General features: G+C 35.5%; 1 protein-coding gene across 2 annotated transcripts in view; it reads left to right on the top strand.

The window, feature by feature from the left end:
* Window positions 1-4,020: 4,020 nt before the first annotated feature.
* per2 (period circadian clock 2) overlaps window positions 4,021-19,647 on the top strand; it is a 34,311-nt gene continuing 18,684 nt past the window's right edge. For both annotated transcript variants that reach the window (XM_039676765.2, XM_039676764.2), the window contains exons 1-6: window positions 4,021-4,197; window positions 12,786-13,266; window positions 16,944-17,042; window positions 18,052-18,209; window positions 18,615-18,736; window positions 19,229-19,430. In XM_039676765.2, the coding sequence (XP_039532699.2) occupies window positions 12,881-13,266; window positions 16,944-17,042; window positions 18,052-18,209; window positions 18,615-18,736; window positions 19,229-19,430 (967 nt within the window). In that variant the 5' untranslated portion in view covers window positions 4,021-4,197; window positions 12,786-12,880. The remainder of the gene's footprint in view (window positions 4,198-12,785; window positions 13,267-16,943; window positions 17,043-18,051; window positions 18,210-18,614; window positions 18,737-19,228; window positions 19,431-19,647) is intronic.

The raw sequence follows: 19,647 nt of genomic DNA, 5'->3' as shown, positions 1-19,647 counted from the left end.
TGTTATTAAAAAGCATAATGTAAAACTAGAATATATTTTTCTTTTTTTACAATCACTGATTGAAGATTTTATGTCATGTACTGATCCTAAGCAGAAAGGAAAGGGGAGGGGTGGCCACTTCAGGAAGTGTGAGGGAGGAGGACAGCACGGTTTCACTGGGCACCAGGCCAGAACCTTTTCCGTCCCAGTCATGTCTGCTGCTATTTGGGTGATGTAATGCTTAGGACAGGATCCAAAAGACAACTCCTCGTTCCCTATTCCAGACAGCTGTAATGGAAAATCCAGGCAATGTGAGCTTACAAAGTTCAAAATGTTCAAAATGAGTTGGTTCAGGACTGTGCTACCAGGATGGTGTGTCCATTAAAACACAGTATTTATATCCATAATCTGTTTGTAAATAGAAGCAGGAATCAGACAGTTTTTATGATGCCTATAAACAAACATATTTTAAATGTTTTAAATACATTTAAAACTATGGAAATTAAAACAATGAATTACAAAAAAAAAATCATCAATATCAATATCAATCATCAATAAACAGTTTAATAATCAAATAGTAATAACACTGATATATATATATATATATATACTGTATATATTAATGACAAATCACATTTCATAGTTAAACCCAAACAAACATAATCTCAATAAATAACATTATATAAAGCACAAATTCAAAATGAATAAACTTACTTGGAAAAGGAAAGTCTGCTTCAGCTGCATGTTGCGCACACACACACACACACCAAAAAAAGCAGCTTTTTAATCATTTGGTGCTCCGCCCCTGACTGGCTACGTCATGTGATGCTGCAATTTCATGTAAAAATGCTGAATATGCTATATCAAACAAGTTTACAACAATCTTTAAAGTGTTTTCTTACAATTCAGGAGCATAAATTAAGAATTTGTGATGCGATTTCATTTTCCCCAATGAAACTGAATCCTATGATGTGAACTTTGAAAAACGCTCATAAAAATAAAAGTTCCTGATTGGCATATGGTACCATGAAGAACTTTCAATGCCAATGGAACTTTTCATTGCACAAAAGGTTATAGTGGGGAAAAAAATTGTTCATTCTGTTCACTGAAAGTTTCTTTGGGGAGACCAAAATGGTTCTTCAAATGGCATCGCAGCCAAAAAAAAAAAAAAAAAAAAACCTCTGGGTCCCGTCTGGAACCTTTAGGAAATCATAGCTTCTTAATTTAGGGTCAAAGAAATGGGAAACTCTGTAGTACATGAAATAGCACAGTCAGTTTAAATACAATTCACAATTACTTACAGCAGACAGACAAAAAAGCATGCCTCATTTCACCTGATTTCTGATTTTAAAAACTATATCTCTGAGTAAAATGTTTCAGCTTTTTGTGTTATTTTATAATATATGTAGAGCCATGAAGAGATCATGTTACAGAGTTTTTGTCATGAGAATGGAACTCAATATAGCAGTTTTGATCAAATTAGGCCAGACATTAATACTAACAAGAGAGAATCCAGTATAGAGCATCGAGCCTTGAACAATTCATAAACACAATTTTACTAGCAAAACCAAATGCACATTAAAGTCGAATTGTATTTTACTTTCAGAACTCAGAAAGACAATAGTTTGGATTTAGATTAATAATGAATAATTGTAATAAGCAGGAAAAATACTTGCACAAAAATATTTTTATGCTTATGTTTCATGTTTAATGCAATCAACCCATTTTATGCTTTTAAACATTGAATGAATTTTAATTATAATTGATATTTTTGCTGCATCCACCATCTTGGATGGATTTTTTTTCCCCACCAAGAAAGTCATAATGCATTATGTGATCGTCTTCTCAATGAAGGATACATTCTACCTTTGATTTCAACGAAAAGTTGAAGTCTCTTAGATTTTACACACAGAAAAATGACATTTCATAGTCCATAAATGTCATTTAATGCAAAACAAAACCCCAAAAAACAAATGGTCACCCCATAATAAAACAATAAGTGCACTTTTTGCTGAACACACTCAAATAATGCGTCATTTAAGAGTTTTGTTATTGTTTTGGCCCTCAGTTCCCTTTCGTGTGCGTCACTTTCAGACCATTTCTCCCAAAAGAACTAATGACAAACACACTCAAACGCCACTCAAACAGCCTCGATCTGACGAGTATCTGGAATTATTAAAGATAGTCCACTCTATCCACTGACTGACTCATGGCTTTTTCAGTAAGTGCTTCCGCCAGGACTGTAAACATTACACCCACATATCCCCAATGGATCGACTGAACGTTTAGAGTTCATTTTGGTTTGCATCCTCATTCAGCCACTGAATGAGGACTTCCCATTTGATCAGTCATGCTATTCATTTATCTGAGTTTCAGTACAAAATGTAGAGGATTTACATCTTTTATCCATGTAATGGCCTCCCAACACTATGCAAATTTGATGTATAGTGGGATTTTCTGAATCTCTGTTTAAAAAATATAAAATATGTCCTCAACTATCCCCCCAGTTAATCTAGGGCATGTCCATCACTGAGAGTAACATTTAATTTTTCAATGTTTTAATTTCATATTTTAATTTCACCGGAGAACACAATATTCTACCTCTACTCTCTGGATCAAATGCAATTGCCTTTGTACTTTCAGAGTATGTACAACACACTAATATTCAGATGATCATTATATCAGAAACCTTTTGAGGATTTATTGCAGCTATGTTTTTTAGTTCTTAGAAATGGTCTGGAGTGATTTGATGTCCAATCTTGTGGATCCATATGGGAAGAGACGGAAGCCATCTGGTGTTATTGAGACTTATTTTGAAGAGATTTGAAGAGATGTGAGAAAGAGATCAAACAAAACATTCCACACATTTTCTTCGATAAATTTATTATCAATTTGATCACCTTAAGGTTTCTTGTCCTCACAGATTACCATAGAGCCTAGTGCCATATTCAGTTGAACAGCATATTGCTCATGGAAGCTGGAACTGATATAATGAGCCTAATAAAACATTTACCCATCACATAAATAGCTGTTCAGGTCAGACCATGAACATTGAAAAAAAAAATATGAATGTGGTAAAAACAATTATTGGCAAAAGTCAAGATGACTCCTCTTCTAACAGATGGGAATGGAGAGAGTCCAAACAGAGAAAGAGAGAGTGGTTTATTAGTGTGTGCTCTAATAGACTCACATATCCAGAGTGCTTTAAAACACAGCCTTTTATATCAGGATACAAATAAAATTGATTTGTTGCAGAGGTTGCTCAATGTGACAGTGAAATATCAACATTGCAGCTCAAACATAGGCAATATGCAGTTTGACTATAAGGGTAAAAAATTGAATAGCCTACTTGAGATGTTATGGAATAGCATCTGTATGAGATGTTATGTAGCCTGTGTGTTATGACAAAAATGATTGAAATGAACCAGAGTGCAGTAGGGTTATCTATTATGTGTAGATGTAGCCTACATCACTCTAACATAGATGAACTTGATAAATGTATTTTTCCGTGTACATTTCTGAAATGCACTTTCTGTAAAGTTGCTTTGAATCAATATGTATTGTAAAAAAAAAGCGATATTCAAATAAATTTTAATTAAATTGAATTGAATATATACCTATAAAACCTAAGTTACTGGATAATTTCGAGCATCCACGCACGTCCATGCTATAATAACAGGATCAAATGCCATGTTTCGCTAATACAGGACGAGAAGACCACATTGACTGTACACACACTTGTATAACCGTTTGTATAACGTTCGGCGTGCTCAGCTTTCCAGGACCAACCAGAGGCTTTTCCCTCTTCGGTGTCCCATTCACTAGCGTTCTCTTACTACTGATTTGCCCATTCGCAACACACGTCGTCATGATTCTCCACGTGCGGCGTATGACATACTTATATAAAAAGACTGGCAGCCCTCTGAGCCAATCACAGCGCGTTCCTCGCATTTCCGCATTTTTTTGCATGCAAATACGTGGCGTTTGGCCAATAGGAGTGCGCGGTGGGAGGAGTTTGAATGCAGGTCATGCTGGGAGCTCCAGAGATCCAGGGCAGCGGTGTGTGAGAGAAGAGAGCAGTCTGCAGTGAAGTGTGTCAAACTGAGCTGAGGCTTTGACTGGAATTTCAGGAATATATATTTTATTAAGCCGGACAGGACGGAGACCTGCTTTGGGACAGCCAACCTGTACGAAAACGAAGACTGTTTAAGTTGTCGGGTAAGATACAGTCATTTATTTTGTTAAGAAGACTTGTCTGTGTTGAGGAGTTGTATAACAGTTTCCATTGACTGCAATGTGACCAATTCTCTTGAACAAGTTTCTGTCGTAAACACAACATGGTGTTCGTACAGATACACTGTAACATAACGTTATGTGATATTAATATACATTGGTTTAGTCATATATGTGTCATATATGTATGTTATGGACGCGTTGCATAACTGTGTCAGTGATTAGGTCATCTTCGGTCAGTGCTCCAGAGCAAAGCCCTTTAAATCACACAGTTTTGTCCTCCTTGTTTACCACAATGAAGAAATGCAATATAGCTAACCGTGTTTTAAATACACCCTAGTTACTGAGACTGAAACTAAATGTTTTTGCTAAAAAGTGAACTCTTAGGTTATGAAACAGCCTACTATAGCCTCGTTTGCCATCGCAAGCCATTTTACGTTTATTCCTTACTAGTATCTATTTTTGTTAGTACTGTAGTACAATTTTTAGTTATAAATTCAATATTAAATAATCACTTGCAACTATTCATTATGTATTCAATCTTCTAAGTTGTCACTTCTTTAAAAATTGTCTTATAAACAACTGGAATAGATACGAGCATTTAATCAATTATAAGTTTAAGTGTGTATTCAGTTTGTTATAGGATAACTACAATAAATGCTAACACTGATTCTAGTAACTATGAAATATTTGATATTTCCTAATAAATATGAGGAGGAATAAGTCATTGTGAATAAAAAAATATTGCTAATGAATAGTTTCAAGTAAAATGGGAAAAAAGTTACCATAAATGTCTTACTAGTAAGGAGTTCTCGTAACAAAAATATACAAATAGTAATAAAAGAATAATTGTTAAAATAGCCTGCCATTCATTTCCCTCCCAAAATGAAAGAACATTTTGTACTGTTGTATGAGTCTGGATGTGAACATTATGTCATTGCAGGCTGTATATAATTATCACGGGTAAAGTCATGTTAGATAATGCCCTGCTGTAACACATGCCACACATCAGACTCATGACAATGAGGCACTTGCATAAGTTCACAAACTAAATCAAATTCATTGCCAAATGTGGTCATTTTAATAGGAATACTGGAAACCTGTTGTTATATCCTCTGTATAGAACACAAATGAAATGTTAGGCAGAATTATAGTCTCAGTCACCATTCACTTTAATTTGAATCTTTTTCCCATACAATGAAACAATGAAAATGAATGGTGACTGGTTTGGAACAACATGAGGATGAGTAAATGATGACTTTACATTGATTTTAAAACAGTATATATAGCCTGAAGTTGGCAGTTGTCCACTTATGTCACAGTGTATGGTGGGTAGTTGAGCTTGAACACAGAGGGAGGCAGTCGGGTGTTTGCAGGCTATTAAAACTGACCTACTCCTACAAGAGGTGCTCCAAATACCTTAATCTGCCTCTAATGTACTGAGCACATAAACTCTGCATGTGCATTGTGATTCGTCAAACTGTTAATTTCACAGCATAACGTTATACAACTTTTTCTTTCAAAGCAGCCTTATAGAAAATCATAGTGTTATTTTGAATATCCTTATTTGCATTTAGCAGATTTGAGCTGGGTGATACATTTTGCCACTATGTGGGTAATGTATGTGGATAAAGTTGGACATACATATCCAACTTTAAATAAAGAGCTGAGCAATAAGATCGTAACATTTTGCGACAAAATCAAAGAAAACCAGACAGTTGAGATCTATCTTCTGTGTTGTTTAACTGGTCTTTTTCTCAAACCTGACCTCTAATTGTATTCATCACAATTTGTTTGCAATCCTTTCCCAAAATTTTTTTTGTGATATAAACTAATTTGCATTTTCATTTGCACATCATGATTTATTCCATTTAAAATATAACCAGATTCCGATGTTTAAATGGAATCAGGAAGTAGAATGCCAATTTTCTTGCTTTTTTTTGTCTCTTATTTAATATTTTCTTCGCCAATAGTGAATGTTAAAAAGCTTGATCCAAATGAGATCTTAGAGACATGTAATTGTAAAATCTAATTTTGGTTGCACACGCAGCACTGACGGTTGGACACCACTATTAAGGATAAATGATAGCATCTGTAATGGATGCTTTAACACATGAAATAAAGGATGTGATCTGTCTGAGCGGAAACATTGCCTTTCTTAAAATAAAGCTGTTTTAAATACATCTTGTAGGGCCACATGGGCTGTTGTTGAACTTCTCACTCTGGCTATAAAAGAGAAAGTGTGGGCGAGCAGTTTTTGGTGATGTGATATCAGGAGTTGCTCCACATGATAGGGTGAAAGCATTGGTAGTTGAGATGGGATTGGCTGCTGGAGCAGAGGCAGTAGGAAGGAAAGTGATGACGCACGAAGAGTGTCCTCGGGTGCATTTTTATGTATTTAGAGACTATTCCTGGCTCAGAGCCACATGAACAGTGCATCAAGCCAAAGCTTTCATCTTTCCTAGTTGCAGCTTTATTTTGTTGAGTGGTTCAATGAAAATTAGATGAGAAACAGAACAGTCATTGAATTATATTGCGCAGTGGATGTGATTGTTTTAAACTACAGTTTTATTGCCAGATTTGAGTGTGTTGTACTCTTGCCTTTTTTTGTGTTCTTTTAAGGCTTTAAAAGTATTTGTTCTGCATTAAATCATATGGTTAAAGTACTATGTTTAAAATGAGTCACATTCACGTAATATGCGGAATGTCGTGTTGGTTTATTATAAGTGATGATGTTCTACATAATGTCTATTTAATTTATTGGACAGGTTTGACCATGGAATAAAATAAAAATGGTGTTATTCATTTTAACATTGGCATTTGTAGCCAAAAAAGCCAAAACAGCTGCAAATATATCGATTGCACATTTAGGTTATTTGCACAATTGTAAGTATTTCCATGTAAAGAATATAATGGCAGTCAAAGCGAGTGCTTTGAGTTTGACTTGCAAATTTGGCTTTACTGCATTACATCATTGACTAAACAGAGTCCCATGTATAGTCGTGGATCTCATTCACTGCAATCTCATTAGATTTTATTAGAGTATAACTTGAGAAAAGCCTCCCCTTTAAGAAATGAGTCTGACCCACACACACAGCATGAGAAAACCACTGCAAATATACGCTTTGATTTCCCTGGAGGGGTTTTCCAGCCTCTGGCTTGGTCGTCCTGCTTTCACCCTCTCTGTTGGCTATCTATACACCTGTATTAGATAGACAATCATGAGATAAGGAATTGATTGATAGTGCTTTTTACCTAGAACCACAGTAAAGGTCATCCTGTGTTGGCCAAAACCAGTTACAGCTGGATACTCCTGTTGCATTCTGTATAGTAAAATGTATAACATCATAAATGGTTTCCCTTTCTTTGCTTTCCACGCACACTCTTGGTTCAGAGATCACCTGAAGCCACAAGAATCTCTTATTAAACAAATTACTATTCGTATGCTCTCCTGTCTGAAACCCGTTTTTAAAGTTGTTTCAGAGAGCTCAAAAAGTCCAGAATTTAGGTTTAGCAGGAATATAAGACACTTACACAATCTAATCTGGAGGTCTCACCTGCCCTTGTGTAACCAATCACACGTGTCTTCTTGGAAAGATTTGGTTAGCTATAGCTGCCAGCATTATTAAACAGCTGTTTACAAGGGCACTTGTAAGAAGGGAATATGACTACCAGTCCAGAAAGACTTTAGTATTATGTAAGTGCAGGCGACACTCAAGCAGCTACATCATTACATCCATTTTGGTGAGTCACATTACAGCGACTGGCTTGTTGAAAGTTATTCACCCATGTGCGTAGGTAGCTTTAATGAAAAATGTGCTTGCTTTCGGCTTTTCTAAAGAAAGGCACATCTTTTGAGCAACCTTTATAAATAAGTATTTACTGACTGAAATAGGTTACGTACGTACGTAGTTAATCAAACAACTGTACGTAGTTAATCAAACAAAATCTAAATTTGGCTTAATGCATAAGATTTCTACTATCCTGATCAGACCAGTTCAATTTTCACTCATAAAACTTGGTTTAGAAAAATTATTAGAGTACATACTTGAGTACAGTACTTTTTGAGGGGTCTGTACTTTATTTGAGTATCAGTACTCATGACTTTACTCAAGTACATTTGAGAGGGAAATATTGTACTCTTTACTGCACTACATTTCTATCCATAACCGTGAGTACCCGTTACTACTTATAAAAAAAAAAGAGAGAAAAAATTGGAAAAAAAAGAAAAATCTCGGAAACCCTCAATTTGTTGTTTCCCCCTCAAACGTGATTGGATAGTGCAGGCGCCACTGATTGGGGACAGCCTATCAGCAATCACCTTCAGCTTTCCGCCAAAGTCAACTCAATGGTCAGATTTAGATAAGAGACGAAACCATGGACGAAACAATGGATGAAGAAAGCAGGTCCATGCCGGGAATGTGCCAACCCAACCTCGCCAAACTATTTTAATTTTATGAATTTTCTGAAATTTTCTGAAATGTTAAATAAAGCAACATGGTAAAAAGATACTTGATTTTTACTTTCAATTCCTTCTCCAAGGTATTAACATTAATGTTTTTCATAACTCCACGTAGGACGTTTCTGTCCATAAATGTAAGCACTGTGTCAGTAGTAACGCAATATTTAGAAAATGTACTCTTGTACACTTGATACTCAAGTACTTTTAAAAACAAGTACTTCTGTACTTTTACTCAAGTAGACATCTGACTGTAGTACTTTTACTTGTACTTGAGTAAAATTTAGCAGGGAGTATCTGTACTTTTACTCAATGAAGCTGTGTCTGTCCGCTTCTGCTGATACTCAAACTAAAAGTATACAAAACCAGGGATGTATAGTGTGGTTCTGCATTGCAACACTAAGTTCATGAATATTTGAATTTTATCCCTCCAAAAGAACAATAGTCCAGTCAAACAACAGTTTTCCCGTCACACACACACGCTACTCCGGAATAGTGTCCTCTTAAGCCGTGATCTGGTGACAGAGGATTGACATCATGGCATCTTGACATCATGGAACATAGACATCAATCATTGTCTAATCTTTTCAGGGCTGTTAAACTCCTAATACATTAACGCCTAAACATTTGATAATAAATCAAAGACTAATTGTGCTTTTGAATTGTTTTGACCTCCTGGTGTATTTGATGAAAAATCACATTAGTATGCAGTCTTTTTATATTGTATACATAGACTTTTAATACAACAATAGTATAACTTTTTTATAGAAGATAGCTAATATGAACTCATTACTAACCCTATATCTTTAAATCCTAACCTTAAACCGAGTTCAGTCTTTGGATTGATGTCTCATTTACATTTAATTATACATAATACCAAATGCAAGTACTGAAGTGTGTCAGAGGGGGTTGAAATTAACTGATAGATTTTCTTGTCTCAGAAATATCTGCACCATAAAAGATGCATATTTGTGTCTGTCACCACCTATACTTTAATTTGCGCTAATTGTGTTAAAATGTAAGCTTTCAAGGAATATTAACTATTTCCTTTCAGAGCTGTCTTTAAACTTATGTCAGTCCTTATATAAAGCAAGCTGGAGAACATGTGCCATTGCTACACATTCAATTACATAAATGTCTCTAACTTGATACTGAGTTATAAAACTGTCTGCAAGGTGGTATGTTGGGTGGTTCGTGTTGTATGCCATTAGGTTTAGGCTTTGTTTTTTGGATCTTTTCTTGTTTAACATTACAGTAGATTATTTTTATTTATTTATTTTTTTTTTTTTTGGTGCTGAGTGACATGCTACACAAATTTGATGTCAAAGTCTTTTATAATGGAATGACAGAAGCTGAAGACCAGATATACTGTGCAATGAATGATTTTGATAGGATTTTATCATCCTAAATTACCAAAGTAAATTGATGACTACTTCTTTTTATGTCTAGAAACAACTGCTGAATTCAGATAATTACACCAAGCACAATATATAGGGTAGTAGCCTAGTTGTTGGTCTTTGAGTTCAGTGGCCTGCAATTGCTAAATCAGCAGTGGGATTGTGACTTTGAACTTGTTAAGCAATGATGTCTTTGACATTATATTTTTAGCAAGGCCAGGAAGGTACATGAATTTGCCTCGTAAAGTTGTTGGCTTGACCACTTGAAAATCATTGCATATTTTTTTGTGTGTCTTTTAACAAAGCAACAGGCCCACTTTTTACATATATAGGGCTAATTGACATTGCAAACTTTTTTTTTTCTTAATTAATTAACACTTCATTTTTATTAATCATATATTTTAGACTGTAATTCTGATGTGTGCTTTTCCCATGAGCACCTAATTGTATTAGAAAGAGATATCAATATAAGTCTGCTGTAATTATACTGTACCAAAATGCAGTGTTCTGCTTTATGACCACCAGGCAACTACATCACATGAAGTTGCCCCTAGAAAATCCATGTTAATGGTTAATAATGTGCCCTCTTAAGGTCATGTCTAGAGCACCGGATTTACTCTGACTTTAATTTTCTCTAAAATGTTAGGCCTAGTTAATAGATTCATACTAAAATGCTGATAGCCAGGTTTCTACATGCTGGGGTTTACATAAGCTTATGGCAAATTAATTCTGTTAATGTTTACTTAATTTTGGCCAGTGTGTCTCTATGCAACAGAAAATCCAAAGTTTAGCATTGTTGTGTCATCGCCCTGTGTGTTACCATTACAGTTGGCACTCGGCCGTGACATATTACGATTATAATGAGTCAGACTGGTGTGATTTGGGTGGGGCACCAAGATATGCATCAAAAAGTCATTGACATACTGTATATTGTACCAGTAGGGCAGGTATTTTGTTAGTAGTTTTGCCGTAACTTTTATATGGGTAGGACTGCTTTATTTTTATGTGACAATGACACAAAAAAACGTGCCGAACATGAAATGTTTAAGTGGCAGATAATGTCAATTATAAATATTGCTAAATTATTTGTTGTAACTAAGTGGATAATCCAATCTGAATTTAGAAGTGCAATTCACTGTATTATTATTTAAACATATGCATTGCCACATATTTTATAATAGACCCCAAAGTCATTTTTAGTGCATGTATTATGTAATTTTGTATTTTGTAATTTCCTTTCAAGTTCACTCAGGTGTTTTGAAGTACTGTGTGTGTGTCACACATGTACTCTACTCTCTGGCAATCTAACAGGTGTATTTTTAGCTTTTGAATAAAAGAGTCTTGAAGGTGTCTTTCCTTAATATGGTTCATCTCAGTTCCTCACTCAGTTTCCAGGAGACCATTATTTATTTCTTTAAGAGCAAGGGGATAAGAGTTTATTTTCCCCCAACCATTTTCATGCCAACATGAAGGGATAAAAAAACAGTCAAGGCCTGTTGTTGGTCCAGACGGCTTTAATGTGCACATGCTGGGATTGATCCTTTGAAGGAGGCAGTGTTTACAAGCCGAAATGCCACATCTATTTAGTTAAAGGACACGAGGGGACGCCAGGATCGCCCACCTTTGAACTCTAAGTTCAGGCTCTTTGGTTCCAGACCTGCCTGTAGATTTGACCTCAGTATTTGATCAGACAGTGTTTTCCATTCTTTACTTTTGCATGCTCAACAGTAGGGTTGGGTATCGTTTGAATTTGAACGATTCTGATTCCGATTCCTTGTTTCGATTCCGGTTCCTAACGATTCTCGATTCCGATTCTTTTAAGAGGCAGGGTCAAAAAAGTTTAGCTAACCAACGGCCTTTCTGAAGGAAATACTCCTTCTGTAAAAATACTCCTTTTGTCACAAATTTTGCATTTTGCCAAGATTTCTTTTTTTTTAGAAAAGTGAAGCCACACTTTGGATCGCCGACGTAAGGTACTCATGTTCGACTCGCGTGGTTATGCCAACACTTCCGGTAGACGCTTCTTCATTGGTGTTGTTCAGCGGTATCTTCTTACGCTCAGCGGACTGTGAATATCGAAACTAGGAATCGAAATTTTAACTTTTGAACGATTCCGGGAAAAATGTAAAGTTAGTCTCGGTTCCAATCGATACTCAATTCTCGATACCCAACCCTACTCAACAGTCATGAATTTGACTTTCAACTTTTGCTGTTATAGGAGAATATGGTGCAACTAAAGACATGATTGGATCTCCTGTACAGGGATGGTGTGCAGATTATCTCTGTCCCATCTTTCCCTGGTTTCTTTTGATGTGCTTAATTGCATCATCCTCTACCTTTGTCAAAAGGGTTAGTCACACTACACTTTGCGTTCCATTGACATCTGTTAATGCAAAAGTTTGTATTTCGCTGCATTACAAAGTTCAGGTTTGTGGACACAGACTTGCGAATTCATATAACGTGAAAAAACTCGTTAAAGCAGCATTGCCGTAAAGTGAAGTAGATTTCACATCTTTATTGTTTTTGATGTTATATGTTGAGTTATGTTTTTAAAAAAGACGCCATCGAGTGTTACGTCGTTTTGAAATTTCCGTAAATTTCCGTTCTAAAAGTCTAGTTTGATTGTGGTTTATGGACAAGATTTCCTGATGTTTTCAAATTAAAAATGCATTTCATTTTAATGACTCATGTTCTGTCTCTTTTTTTTATTCCCATAGCAAACCGTGCGCTCGTCCGAATTCCCTCTGAACGCCTCACCATGAAGATGAGGTAATCTGATTGCTCCTTGTTTCACTTCTTCAAACCCAGTCCGATGTCTGAGGACTCCGATTCCAAACCCTACCTGTTCTCCTCGCTGGAGGGGCAGAACGATGCAGCCGGCTGCAGTTCAATGGCAACGTTGCATCGCATGGGCAGTTTCGCGGAGGGGGCTGAACTTGGCCTGGCATCCGAAGGAAGTGACAGTAGCCAAGACCCTCCCGCTTCGCCCCATAACAACCGGAAGATGAAACATTCCCTCCATGAGGATGTGGATATGAAGAGTAGCGGGTCCAGTGGGAGTGGAACAGAGTCTCATGGTAACGAGTCCCACGGGAATGAATCCCATGGAAATGAGTCCCATGGCAATGAGTCTTCAGGGAGTTCCAATAGCCGAAGCAAGGACTCGGCACTAATAGAGTCATCGGGGAGTAACAAAAGGTAATTTAGTTATATTCTGTTTGTGATATGCAATGGTGCCAGAAACCATTTGGACCCGTTTGGAAAGCTTTGACAAAACTTTTGACAAAGTGGCCCAATACTTTGGGCCATATATTTCAAAAGGTTGGGGTCAGTTAATTGTTTTTGAACAAATTCTCTTATTCTCACCAAGGCTGCATTTATTTGATCAAAATAGACTAGAGATAGCAATATGGTGAAACATTATAACAATTAAACTATAAAATAAATGTTACATTTTCATATATTTTTAAATAATTTATTCCTGTGATGGCAAAGCTGAATTTTCAACCTTTATTTATATGCGCTTTATACAATACAGTTTGTTTCAAAGCAGCTTTACAGTGATTCAATGATGCAAACAGCTATAAGAGAAAATAGTGTCATTGTTCAGTTGAAGTCGATTCAGTGTTGATTCAGGTTTTGTTGTGAAGATCATCAATTCAAGCAGTTTTACAGAAAACTGTCAGTGCATTCAGATCAAAAATACTGTTGAATATTAAGTGTCACCAACTAGGCAAGCCAGAGATGACAGTGGCAAGAAACCTCAACTTCATCAGGTGATAGAATGGAGAAAAAAAAAAACCTTTGGGAGAAACCAGGATCAGCTCCCCAGTTCTCCTCTGGCCAACGAAGGAACACAGTGTGATTATGATTCAGGCTGCATCACAAAAAGCCAGAAATCAGATTGTGGATTGTAGCATCCAATATTTCATCCAATTCCTTTTTCTTGAAGATTAGATTCGTCACGCCAGTTTGGAGACGAAGCTGGTCATATGTCCTCGTGGACTGTGCTGAGGATCTGGCTGTCGTTGTCTAGTAGGCAAGGCCTCGGCTGACATTCAGGGCTTCGTTGTGGTCGTGTCTAGGTGCAGGTCCACCATCGAATCTGGATACAGACTGGATACGGCTGACTACGGTAACCTCGGGATAAACAGAGAGACTAATATTAGATGCATCAGGAAGTACATCGGGTGTAATGGGCAGTGTTCCTGAATAGAAATGTGATAATAATGTCACAATGTCATAATGTGATAAGTGTGTCTGCTCCCCGGTCAATGTTAGGAAGACTGTTCCAGAGTTTTGGTGCTAAATAGGAAAAGGATCTACCGCCTGCAGTTGATTTTGATATTCTAGGGATTATTAACTGGCCAAAATTCTGAAATCACAGACGTGAAGGACTATAGTGCATTAAAGGAGTAGTTCACTTCACTTTTAAAAAAACATTTGCTGATAATTTACTCACCCCCAGGTCATCCAAGATATCCACGTCTTTCTTTCTTCAGTCGAAAAGAAATTATAGTTTTTGATGAAAACATTCCTGGATATAATAGACTTCAATGGGAACCAAACGGTTCAGGGTCCAAATGAGAGTTTCAGTGCAGCTTTAAACGACACCAGACGATGAATAAGGGTCTTATCTAGGACTCTTTGCGTCATGACTCGAAAAAAGATTTGTTCATTTTGATGAACAGGAGAGTCACGAACGATCATCACAGAACAGAGCAAGGTGAGCATTTGTGCTTATAAAACCTAAACTTTTTTATTTATTTTAAATGAAATGAAATGAAATATGGTGTCGTTTAAAGCCATTTGAAGCTGCACTGAAACTCTCCTTTGGAAACTGAACCGTTTGGTTCCCATTGAAGTCCATTATAATGAAGAAAATCCAGGAATGTTTTCATCAAAAACCTTAATTTCTTTTCGACTGAAGAAAGAAAGACATGGACATCTTGGATGTCCTGGGGGTGAGTAAATTATCAGCAAAACCTTTTTAAAAAGTGAACTTCTCCTTTAAGAGCTCACTGAAGTACTGGGGAGCTAAACTATTTAGTGCTTTGTAAGTAATTAGCATGATTTTAAAATGTATGTGATGATTAATAGGCAGCAGAACGGGGGTAATATGGTCCCTGGTTTTAGTAAGAACTCTAGTTGCTGCATTTTGGACCAGATGAAGTTTGTTTAGTAAGCATGCCGCGTGCAGGGCAACCACCCAGTAGAGCATTACAATAATCTAGCCTCCTTGACGTTATGAACGCATGAACTAACTTTTCTGCATTTGTCATTGAGGGAAGATGTCGTAATTTAGATACGTTTCTAAGATGGAACAGCTTTCTGATGCAACATTTGCATTAGACAATAAAAATATTTTTTTAATATTTGGATTGCGCAATTTCTAAATGCCATGGAGACAGTTTGTTTGTGTGACACTGTTAACTTGCATAGTCACGTGGAAGCTCCATGCCAAGAGGTTGCATGCAGACACTTGTGTGATTTGTTTAAAGATTAAAGCTGTCTGGAATTGTTTGGGTTTGGCAAACCATAACATTTGAATAACCATTCATCCCCATTGGTGTGTCCTTGCGTGTCTAAGGAACTAAGACGTCATTTCTAGCCTCAGTTCTCACCCACTATTTCTGAGGTCACTGGAAGAGATGATTTCTTTGTTCTGTATGCATTCTTCAGTTGCCAGGCCCAGACCGGATCTACAGACTTTGTTCACTGCACTGATTTTTGGAGATGGATGGATTTAAACATGGGACAATGCCTGTAATGGAACGGAAAGCACAACAGTCTTACTGGCAACTGGATATTGAGGCAATGAAAGATCTCTAGGCTTCTTTTTCCAAAACTAACATAATTTCAAAGACATGCTGGTTTGCATTGGGCTTAACCATTTGGCTAATTTTACCCAAGATTATCCTCAAGGTAAAGTTTTGAATCCCCAATTGAGCCCCATTTAAATGTTTGTTTGTTTTTTTTGGGTGGTGGTTTGGAGACATAAGAGTATGATTATTTTTTTATTATTATTATCTATTCCTTGTAAAGGAAGAAACTTTCCTGGATGTCCAGGATGTTCAAATTCTCCGATCTCATTAGTCTCCTGAAATGACTGACTGTATCAATAGCATCGAAACAAACTGCCCTGCTAGATTTACACAGATTAATATGCTTTAAAAAGCTTTATATAATTAGCTCACCCACAACTAATAGCTGCAACATGTGAACCTGTTTCTATTCTAAGCCACTTGGCTGGCTATTTGTAATTACTCCTGGTGTATTTATGCAACTGGACTATGGACTTACAATAGTATCAGTGTGCTAAGTTAAGCGTTCTAATCCATCTCAGTCTGTGTCGGTTACTAGAAGCCTGCAGTACAAGCCATGCATGTCTTGGGATGGCACAAGGCATAGTGATTTTGAGGTAAAGAGAAGATCGATGGAGGGCAACATCCAAGTGACCTCCATGTGGAAGAGGAGCAACCATTTCGTGTTCAATTGTGCACAGTGATTGCAAATGTTGTGTGTGTGAATGAGGTTTTTTCTTCTCTTGCAACAGCCGGTTCTGACTTGGCTCAGCTGGTGTACTGAATGAATCATTTCTCAATAATGCCGTCATGTTTGTTGCAATGACGTGCATGGTTTCCAAGTGCTGGATAATATGTCGAACAGTTTGCAATTAATTCAATAGATATTCTGTGTGCGATTCCTCATTGGTTTGACAGATGAGTAATTCAATTTATACCCCACGTAATCACAAAAGTAAAGCAATCAAAGGTAGACATGCCTGTTAAAATGACATCTGCCTTATTGCTTGTCATAAACTGTGTGTCTGTAGTTTATGGCTTGTTTTATGATGGCTCCTACTCTTTTTACAGCTCTAACTCTCACAGTCCCTCACCACCCAGCAGCTCAAACGCCTTCAGCCTTCTCAGTGCCAGCTCAGAGCAAGACAACCCGTCTACCAGCGGCTGCAGGTTAGACACGAACACACCTGACTGCCCTCCTACCAGTAACTGCAGTAGATCCAATTATTGTATATTTTTTTCTTATTAATTTTAAATAAATATTTTTTTTGTTTTATTATATATATATATATATATATATATATATATATATATATATATTATTCAATGTTTATTTTAGATTTATTTGATTTATTATTTTGTTATATGTATTATATTATTATATTTTATTAAATGATATAATATTTTATATTATATATCTTTTAATATATATATATATATATATATATATATTATTCAATGTTTATTTTAGATTTTATATTTATTTGATTTATTATTTTGTTATATTATTTGTATTATATTATTATATTTGTATTATATTTTAATAAATGATATAATATTTTATATTATATATCTTTTAATATATATATATATATATTATATTTATTAAATGGTATAATATTTTATATTATATATATTTTAATATATATATATATTTTTATATATATATATATATATATATATATAATTCAATGTTTATTTTAGATTTATTTGATTTATTATTTTGTTATTATATGCATTACATTTTTATTAAATGATATAATATTTTATATATTATATATATATATATATATATATATATATATATAATTTCATTTTAATTTATTTTATTTAAATTTATTTTATTTTGAATATATGATTATTTATCTATTATGTATATATCTTTTTTTTTACTTTTTCTGCTATCATTTTCACTTTAACACTTTAAAATCGTTTTTAACAATGCATATTTATATTAACTTCAAATATGTATTTATTTATTTTCAATACGTTTACAAAAAAGTTGTATCTAACAGTAGAGCAGAATCATGCGTAGACAGTGGATTGGTCATGGAATGTGGAGTTATGTACTTTATTAATCATTTCTATGCATTTTAAGCATTTGATTTTATTGCTTTATAAAATGTCTTTCATTGCTGACATGTTTTTGCATGTGTGTTTGTGTTTTGGGCACCTGCAGCAGTGAAGAGTCTGCTAAGGCAAAGACGCAGAAAGAGTTGATCAAAACTTTAAAGGAGCTGAAGCTTCATTTGCCGCAAGAGAAGCGGAACAAGGGCAGCAAGTCGACAACGCTCAACACTCTGAAATATGCCTTGCGGTGCGTCAGGCAGGTGGAGGGTGAGCAATGCCTTTAAATTATCCTTACACAACTCACCCATAATGCAGAGGCACTTGCCTGGCCACAGGGACATAGTCATTCTTTCTGGAGTTTTATTTTGCTTGATTACAATGAAAATGTAGCCAGGCACATAAAACAACTTTAAAACAAATGCATTGCAACAGAAGCAGTGCAAGCAGTATTTCAGCAAACTACTGTGGATGAACATCACGTCATGTGATTAATATACTTATGCATTTAATAATGTGTCTGCCCAGTAATTGTTTGAGTCAAATTTACATGCACTGCAGTGTTTTTATTACCTATTAGGCATATATCACATACTTAATCTGTACTACATTGCACCAGATACGCGAGTTGGATTTGTACAATGGATTTATCCATTTATTTATATTCTATTTCAGCAAATGAAGAATACTATCAGCTGCTTATGATTAATGACAGTCAGCCGTCGGGGCTTGACGTCTCATCATATACCATAGAGGAGATAGAAAGCATCACCTCTGAATACACCCTCAAAAACACAGTGAGTTTTTGTTTTTTGTGCATGCATGTATTTATCCATTTCATTCATTTATATATATATTTTTATCCATTTCATTTATTTATCCATTTCATTAATTTATATATTTATTTATGTTATCCATTTCATTTATTTATCCATTTTATTCATTTATTTATTTTATACATTTTATTTATTTATTTTATACATTTTATTTATTTATTTATTTTATCCATTTCATTTATTTATCCATTTTATTCATTTATTTATTTTGTCCATTTCATTTATTTACCCATTTTATTCATTTATTTATTTTATCCATTTTATTTATTTATTTATTTTATCCATTTCATTTATTTATCCATTTTATTCATTTATTTATTTTATACATTTAATTTATTTATCCATTTTATTCATTTATTTATTTTATCCATTTCATTTATTTACCCATTTTATTTATTCATTTATTTATTTTATCCATTTCATTTATTTATTCATTTTTTCTTTGCTGCGCAGGATATCTTTGCAGTGGCAGTGTCCCTCATCACCGGGAAGATCGTCTACATTTCAGACCAGGCCGCCTCCATCTTGAACTGCAAACGGAGTGTGTTCAAGGATGCCAAGTTTGTGGAGTTTATCACACCGCAGGACGTTAGCGTGTTTTATAGCTTCACCACGCCGTACAGACTGCCGTCCTGGAGCATGTGCACTGGTGCAGGTATGACACAAATGCACACAATCAGAAGCAATATCTACAGATAAGTTTGACCTTGTCCACACGGACACGGGTATTTTTATTATCGGAGTTTTTCCTCCTGCGTTAAAAAAAAAAAAAAAATCCCGTCCACATGAAAACACAAAAACATGCTATCAAGCGCTGCCACGAGCATGCCACACCAGCAGGCGGCGATATAACCCTAACCGTAAAGCCATGT

Source organism: Pimephales promelas, chromosome 5, assembly GCF_988280905.1.
Source record: "Pimephales promelas chromosome 5, fPimPro1.hap1.1, whole genome shotgun sequence".
Lineage (NCBI taxonomy): Eukaryota > Metazoa > Chordata > Actinopteri > Cypriniformes > Leuciscidae > Pimephales > Pimephales promelas.
This window is presented reverse-complemented; position numbering and strand designations above follow the sequence as displayed.